The sequence below is a fragment of the Eimeria mitis genome, genomic scaffold, assembly GCF_000499745.2.
Source record: "Eimeria mitis Houghton genomic scaffold, Emh_scaff620, whole genome shotgun sequence".
NCBI lineage: Eukaryota > Apicomplexa > Conoidasida > Eucoccidiorida > Eimeriidae > Eimeria > Eimeria mitis.
Window position 1 is genome coordinate 7,914 of NW_013574399.1, and position 7,730 is coordinate 15,643.

The following is a 7,730-nucleotide window of genomic DNA, read 5'->3' on the forward strand; positions in this document are numbered from 1 at the left end:
GCGGCCTGTGAGGCACTGTTGGGCTTGTAGACCTTGAAATAGTGCAGGTCGACGCATAAAAAAAAATATATCTGAAATGCAGCCTTTCAATTATTTCGTTGTTGCTGCTTAACTGCACTGTGTTGAGCGGGGGAGCATCCATGTCTCGCTGGATCGGCTCGCAGGCCCAATGGCCTGACCACTGGGATTGCAAGCCAGCTTTTCTGTGCAGCCTATCGGGGATACTGTATTCCACTGCTTCAACAATGTATCAAGCAATAAAAGGGGCCAGAAACAGCCTTATTTGTGTTCCCTAGCGCGCATCATTGGCATAAACGTCATCCGCCTGCTGGGCTCCGTCTGCGCCTGATCGGGCGCGATGTGCCAACAGGGAACAAGCGTTGTGATTTGCCTCTGGATACAGGAAAAAGATTATTATCACGTCTAAATAGTGCGCAGCATACACGAATAATATAATAGCTGGCGTTGTGGTGATTGCTGTCAATATGACTGTGCAGTGGTCAACCTGTGCCTTCACACGACGGCACCTCTGCACACCCATAACTGCAGCTGCTGCCGAAGTTAATGAAGCGGAATCCATGTGGGATTTGTATGTTCTGGACATATAAAGAAGCCATTGTATCACATAAGCTCCAGAGGCTTGCGTAGTTGTCTGCCTTGCCCATGTCTTTGCAACGGTTAAAACCCGCTCCAGTCCTGCTACCGGATCACAGATGTTCGCAGTTCCGCGACACAGGAAAGCAATTTAGAAGCAGCAGTACATCATCAGGGTCAGTGGACACAAGCTGCCCCCGCGTTCACTGCACTAGCTGGGTTGAATTGCTATAAAAAATGTACTCCCAAACCCTGTAAAGACCTGAGTTTGAGTTGAATTCGACGGAACTTTACTGTACAGCCGCCAAGAATAACAGGCAAGATGAACCCTTCACCTCCAAGCCACGACTGTCCTGATGGTGGAAAACAGCGGCTCCACCGGCAGGGCAGAGCCAGAGGCAAAAACATAATTGGTCTCTGTACACAAAAAGGCTCATCGAGCACTGTATAGCCAGGTTGTTTACCACTATTTCGAGGTAGTTAGGTGATGCGCCAGCACTCAACTCCGCCCTGACGCCCCCATCACACGCAAGCTTGTCATCTGCATCGAGTGTGCAGTATGTGATTCCCGGGCTTCTACACCTCAGCAGGTAGAGAAACTCCTTGCTGCCCCCAAGCGTACATACAAAAGCATCTTGGATCATCCCTCTCTTAAAACGCCTTTGCTTCACAGCATGCTGAGGCCAAGGAGCGCTAATGCAAGACCGACCACACCGGGCGCAGTGGCGGAGGCAGACCCTTCGATGGCGGTCACGATCTGTCCCCACTGCTCCTCTCTGCAGAACACATGTCGAGAAACAAAAACAATCTAATCTGGAAGAAAGACTACAAAGAGGCGAACACGCGGAGGGTGAAAGAACTCACGTGAAAGGGGCATTTTCTCCTTCCTCGGGAAGCACATCCGGCACGGTCATGCAAATCAAAGCAGAGCCTTCTTCTGTCTCTCCTCCGGTGGTTCTCGTCGCTTTGAAACGTTCCGCTGCAGGCGTCGTCTTCGTGCAGGTGACGACACGGCAGTCTGCAGTAGCGTCCTTTGAAGGGTTGTACAGGGCCACGAAAGACACGTTGTCCTGGTTTTGGTACAGTTTCTCTCCTTCCTTCTTAGATGGAGGCAATCCATCAAAGTTGGTATAAGCGCCCTTCCACTTATCCACAACGGCATTGCAGTCGACGGTGTCGGGACTGTCAACGGGGTGGTACGCATATGTGCCGCTCTGAAAGTCAGCGGTAGCGTCGGACCTTGAAGCTTTTTTTTCTCCCGTTTCCTAGAAATAGCAGGGGAATTGGCAAGCGCTGAGGTGATTTGAACAACCGGCAACTTTCTAAGGACGACAGCTAGAAGGGTAAAAAACTCACTGGAATCAAGGCCTTGCACACGGGCATCCAAGCCCAGGAATCATTTGGCCCTTCTTGCGTAAGGGTTTTATTAGGTAGCCTGTTGTTGGTATTCTTTGCTTCTGCTTGCACGAGTGCGCTCAACCCAGCGGCCAGGCGAGCAGCATTGACCTCGGCGAGACATTTGCCATCGGTCCCTGCGGGAAAACAACCGAATTACCACGAGCTGTGAACAGTTATATGCAAGACAAAAGTGTCATGCTGAAACTATTCAGAGCCCGTCGGATACTCTCAGTTCGGTTGTGGGGTTCTGACGCGGACACAAACGGGCTTGGGCGGCAGAAAACATAGTCCAACCAACAAACTGCTCATGAAATTGGGAAGCATACCAAATTTTATTCCGTAGGTTGGCTGTTGTGATGCTCCGCTGCCACTGACTTTGGCCAGGACGAGGAACGAGGCACTGACGACTATGAACAGATTCAGCAGCGCCATTGTCACAAAGCATGCGAGAAGGAAGCGCAGAAACAATCTACTGAATCATCAAAATATAGAAACTGCACTCAAATGACTCATTATCGATGACGTTAACCCTAGCTTAAGCAGATTTGAGGCAACCGGTGGCGGGGGTGCGCGTGAACGCCGTTCCTGGCAGACAGGCCGGTCTACTGTGCCGTTGCCCTGCAGCATCGTACGAGATCTATAGAAAGCAAATCGTTCCTAATATCCTGTTGTATTATTTTTACAGTGCAAAGACAAGCCAGAAAAGTTTAGGGGGCATCCAAGCCCGGGCAGCCAACCTGTGGAATCCCATGAATGCTTGTGTCTTTTACCCCAGTCACCGTCGTCGAGTCGCGGCGTCAGCGCTGGAGAAACTCATGCCGAATTCTCACACTAAATTCATTTCTGCCCTGTCCACCAAGGTACAATGCTTCTTAAATCCTTGTCCCGCGTGGTGTCCTCTAAGTTGGGTCAGCACTCCGGGCTGCAGCCATGGTCTCACGGAGCCTCGTTTCCATCACTCTGCAGTGACCTTTGCACTCCATAAAAAGTGTGATTTCCAGGATTAAGCACAATTATATAGCTGAATGTGATGCATTGCTGCCCATTCCGCACAAACCAGGGGTCTGCGACATTCTCATGGCTTCCTCACGATGGCCGCTGGCGAGCATGGCGGACGCGGGGGGTAAGGGAAGGAAAAAGTGAAGAAGCGATGTTATTGTACCCTTTCACATTATTATACTTCTTAGAGACTCACTTCCTATCTACACTCTGGGGAGGGGTCCCTAAATGCTTCTGTACGGAGACGGCTTGGCGCAACTGGTCCAAGCAATTTGGAGGGTTTTGAACAGTTTTGCGAATTCCTCGTGGGCAACCAAAGTTCTGAGAACTCCTCTTGATAATCCCTTACGGATTAATGCCTACTGAGCTCCTCAAGCGCAGACGTTGGGCAGTACTACTGTGCAGAATGCTACGCCTTCGAAAGGCATTGGGTCAAAATCAACTTTTCCCTACCGGGAGGCGTAGTTTGTCACGGCTTCGCGAAGCTAATATTAAGGTTGAGAGTTGTGTATAGGGGATCACGCACTGCAACTCAAGCAAATATGCGGTTACATGGCTTCAATGAATGCATTTGTTGAACGGCAGGAGCCACGGCTGCGCTCTAGCTGGGGATCTGCGTTGCAAGGGAATACTTGTGTCCCTTCTCGTCTGGTAATGAAGCATCGGCAATCGCCAGGAACATGCGAAGGACAAAGGATTGGCAAAAACGAATCACGAAGCTTCCTTCGACAGAATCCTTGCATTCCATTTCACCACCCAAAGTGTGTCTCTTTCAATTCTCAATTGCTACTGACTGCTGGAAGCAAGGTTTGTCGCTTCCTGCGTGCGCAGGGGAAGCAGAGTGATGGGGAGCAGGCAACAGTAGCTAGCAGGCACTGGTGCGAGAACGACCTGCAATGATGCACACAGACACAGGGACACAAGGGGCATGATGCCCTTTGGCTGCTAGTGAGAATACCAGAATACCGGGCAGAGTGAGCAAGGAAGGGAGCTGGTTTTCTCCCTCGTTGGATAGACAAGGTAAAAGCCTCCCCATATGTTTAGACAAGTCGTAATCCTTCCCCAAATTTCGTTTGTCTGAACAAAACAAAACCAACGAATCGCTGTCCAACGCTGGTCGCCTTTAGGTACAAGATGGCGAGTGTGGCGTGCAAGAACTTTTCTAGAAGGGGCTGTGGCTCCAGATGTGCTTATTAGAATGAATATATGGAATCATGGCGCGGATCAGATGATAGCCGTCTTTCTCTTTTGAGGTACACTATTACCCTTTCTGGGCGTCGCCACTTGCAACATTTTTTGCAACTTTGAAGATGCGGTACGGACTCTGGGGAAGATCTGATGAAGAACATGACACCCCGAAACAGGTTTTATCCTAATTGCTTTACATCCACAGTTTTTGGCAGTATGAGAAGACAATCCGCTGCCACTGTAGAATGCCTTCCGCCCACAACTTGTGGTGCTGCAGACGGGCGAAGGCGATCGACGGAAGTAAACATGTGTGTGGAGTGCTGCTACATGCAATTGCCCGCAATGGTGCAGCTACCCTTCTTTTGTCGCTTTTTGCAGGCACCCGGAATATGAGATGCTGCTGGAGCTGCATCTGTCCTCCGGGCGATGTTGCCTGTAGAAGCACTTGGATACGTGTGCAGTTTACTAGTGCCAGGAAGTTGCCTTCAAGCTGGAAAGCAAAGCCTCTCTTAGCGTACCGTTAGGGATTCGTCTGCATGCAGAGCAGTGCGGGGCTCCCCATAGGGCAGTTGAGAAGAATGGAAGGCAGATGGGACTGAACAATTGAACAGCTTCCGATGCCAGGTCGATTGTGGATTGAGATTTCGTCAGTTCTCGTGGTTTCTGCTGTTTTCAACAGTGCGACCTCTTCGTTGGGCTTTGCCCGGAAGTGGTCGTGGCCGAACTGCGAAGCACTGTTGGGTTTGTAGACCTTGAAATACGGCAATTCAACGCATGAAACAAAGATATCTAATATGTAATTGTTAAATGGTTTTGTTCGCGCCGCTTAACTGCTCTGCGCTTGGCGGGTGAGTATCCATGTCTTGCTGCATCGGCTGGCAGGCCCAAGGGCCCGACCACTGGGTCTGCGAACCGGCTTCCGGCGCAGCTTATCTGGTAGAATGCAATCTACTACTTCAACATTATGACAAGCATTAATAATGCAAAAAGGAGTCTTATTTATGTTCCCCAGCAAGCACCATTGGCATAAATGCAATGTGTCTCCTGGCTTCCAAGAGCGCCTGACCCATTGCGTGGTGCAGGCAGTCCACAGGCGCTCGTGATTTGCCTTTCGATGCAGAAAGAAGTTCATGATCACGCTTAAATGGTATTCTTCATACGCAAATGGTATAATAGCTGGTTTTATGATGTGGACAAGTTTTTATCCCGCGGCAACTGCACTACCTGGGTTGAAAAGATATGCTCCCAAACCCTCTATAGACCTGAGCCTGTGTTGAATTCGACGGAACTTCACTGTACAGCCGCCAAGAATAACAGGCAAGATGAACCCTTCACCTCCAAGCCACGTCTGCCCTGATGGTGGGCCACAGCGGCTCCTCCTGCAGGGCGGAGCGAGGGGCAAAAACATAATTTGTCTCTGTGCACTGTATAGCCGGGTTGTTTACCACTGTTTCGCGATAGTTTAATGACCTGCCAGCAGTTAACTCCGCCCTGATGCTCTCATCAGCCGTAAGCTTCTCAGTATGTATGTATATATGTACAGTATGTGATCCGCCGGCTTCTACACATCAGCAGGTAGCGAATCTCCTTGCTTCCCTCAAGCATAAGAAAATGCCTCCTGGATCACCCCCCTCTTGAAAAGCCTTACGTCACAGCAAGCTGAGGCCAAGGATAGCTAATGCAAGACCGACCACACCGGGTGCAACCGCCGAGGCGGAGCCTTCGAGAGCGGTCACGATCTGTCCCCATTGATCCTCTCTGCAGAACACGCACCAAGAAACAAAAACAATCTCCAGCCAGAACAGAACCCAGGGAAAAATAGAAGACGTAGGGCTTGAGAAAACTCACGTGAAAGGGGCATCGCCTCCCTCGACAAGTACATCCGGCGCAGTCATGCAAATTAAAGCCGAGGCTTTTGTTTCAGTGTTTTGTCCCGCGCGGCCTGTTCCGCCGTCCGCTTCCGCTCCCGGGGTCGTTTTAGTGCAGGTGACGACACGGCAGTCTGCAGTAGCTTTATCTGTAGGGTTGTACAGTGCCACGAAAGACACGTTCTCCTGAATGTCGTAAAGATCCTCTTCTTCCTTGTTAGCCGGAGGCAATCCATCAAAGTTGCTGTAGGCGCCCTTCCACTTATCCACAACGGCCTTGCAGTCGACGTTATCTGGATTCTCAACGGGATGGTATGCGTATGTGCCGCTCTGGAACTGTGCTGTAGCCCCGGTTCTTGAAGTTTTTTGTTCTGCCGATTCCTGGAAATAGCAAGACAACTAGCAGGCGCTGAGGTGATTTGCAAGACAAAGAAATTCCTACGGAAGGCAGCTAGAAAGGTAAAAAAACTCACTGGAATCAGGGCATTGCACACCGGCATCCATGCCCACCCATCCCCTTCTTCTGGCGGAGTAGTGGCTTTGTCAGGTAGTCTAGCTTCGGTGTTCCCTGTTTCTGCCTGAACGAGTTCGCTGAACCCGGCGGCCAGGCGAGCAGCATTGACCTCGGAAAGACAGTGGCCATCTTTTCCTGCGAAAGAACAACCGAACTACTGTTAGCTGTGTACAATGATTCGCAAGACAAAAGTGTCATACGGACACTTTTCAATGCCTGTCGGTCTCTCCCAGTTTGTTTGTGGGGTTCTGGCCCGTTGGACACAAAGGGGATCGGACAGCTGCGGGCATAGTCCAACAAACCAACCCCACATGAAACTATGCAACATACCAAATTCTACTTTGTAGGTTGGCTTTTGTGCTGCTACGGCGCCGTTGACTTTGGCCAGGACGAGGAACGAGGCACTGACGACTGTGAGCAGATTGAGAGGCGCCATTGTCGGCCAGGAGTCGTTGGGCTAGCCAAGAAGGAGGCGAAGACACAATCCACTAAATCATCAAAACATATAAGCGCTACTCAGATCTCAGAGGCCGACGACGTTATCATTAGTTTCAGGGGCTTTGAGGCAGCCGGTGCCGGAGGTGCGGGTGAACGCATGGCAGGTAGGCCAGGCCACTGCCCCTTCGCTGCCCAGCGTCTTACGACCTTTCTAAAAGGCAAATAATATCTAAGGACCCTTTATAGCATTTTTACGGTGCAAAAAAATGCCAGAACGGGTAAGGGGGCATCAAAGCCAGCCCAGCAACCTACGGAATCCCATGAATGCTCGTGTCTTGCACCCCAGCCACCGACGTCGAGTCGCAGGGTCAGCACACAAGAAACCCACGCCGATTTCTCGCACCAAATTCGTTTCTACCATATCCACAAAGCTAAAATGCTTCTTAAATACTTGTCCTGCGCGTCTTACCCTAACTTGAAGCGGCACTCCGGGCTGCAGGCGTGGTCCGGCAGAGCCTCGCTCTGTTTCATTCTGCTCACGCTGCCGTGACCGTGGCACTCTATGAACGGTGTAATTTCCAGGACTAAGCACAATTATGTAGCTGAATATGATTGGTTGCAGCAACATTCCACACGAACCAAAGCCCGGCAGCAACGTCGGGGCCGCTTCGTCACGACCACCCCCGAGCATTGCGGACCACAGAGGGCAAAGGAAGGAAAAAGTGAAGAAG

At 50.8% G+C, this 7,730-nt stretch overlaps 2 protein-coding genes across 2 annotated transcripts; both read right to left on the reverse strand.

Annotated features, from left to right (window-relative positions):
• Positions 1 to 1,261: 1,261 nt before the first annotated feature.
• EMH_0017980 (SAG family member) lies at positions 1,262 to 2,424 on the reverse strand (the record flags this gene model as incomplete). Its single annotated transcript, XM_013501035.1, has 4 exons — positions 1,262 to 1,370; positions 1,459 to 1,808; positions 1,951 to 2,126; positions 2,319 to 2,424. The coding sequence occupies 4 exons, from the start codon at positions 2,422 to 2,424 to the stop codon at positions 1,262 to 1,264; spliced, it is 741 nt and encodes a 246-aa protein (XP_013356489.1).
• A 3,404-nt stretch (positions 2,425 to 5,828) lies between these two features.
• EMH_0017990 (SAG family member) lies at positions 5,829 to 6,997 on the reverse strand (the record flags this gene model as incomplete). Its single annotated transcript, XM_013501036.1, has 4 exons — positions 5,829 to 5,937; positions 6,028 to 6,428; positions 6,521 to 6,696; positions 6,892 to 6,997. 4 exons carry the CDS (start codon positions 6,995 to 6,997, stop codon positions 5,829 to 5,831), a joined length of 792 nt encoding a protein of 263 aa, XP_013356490.1.
• Between the last annotated feature and the right edge of the window lie 733 nt (positions 6,998 to 7,730).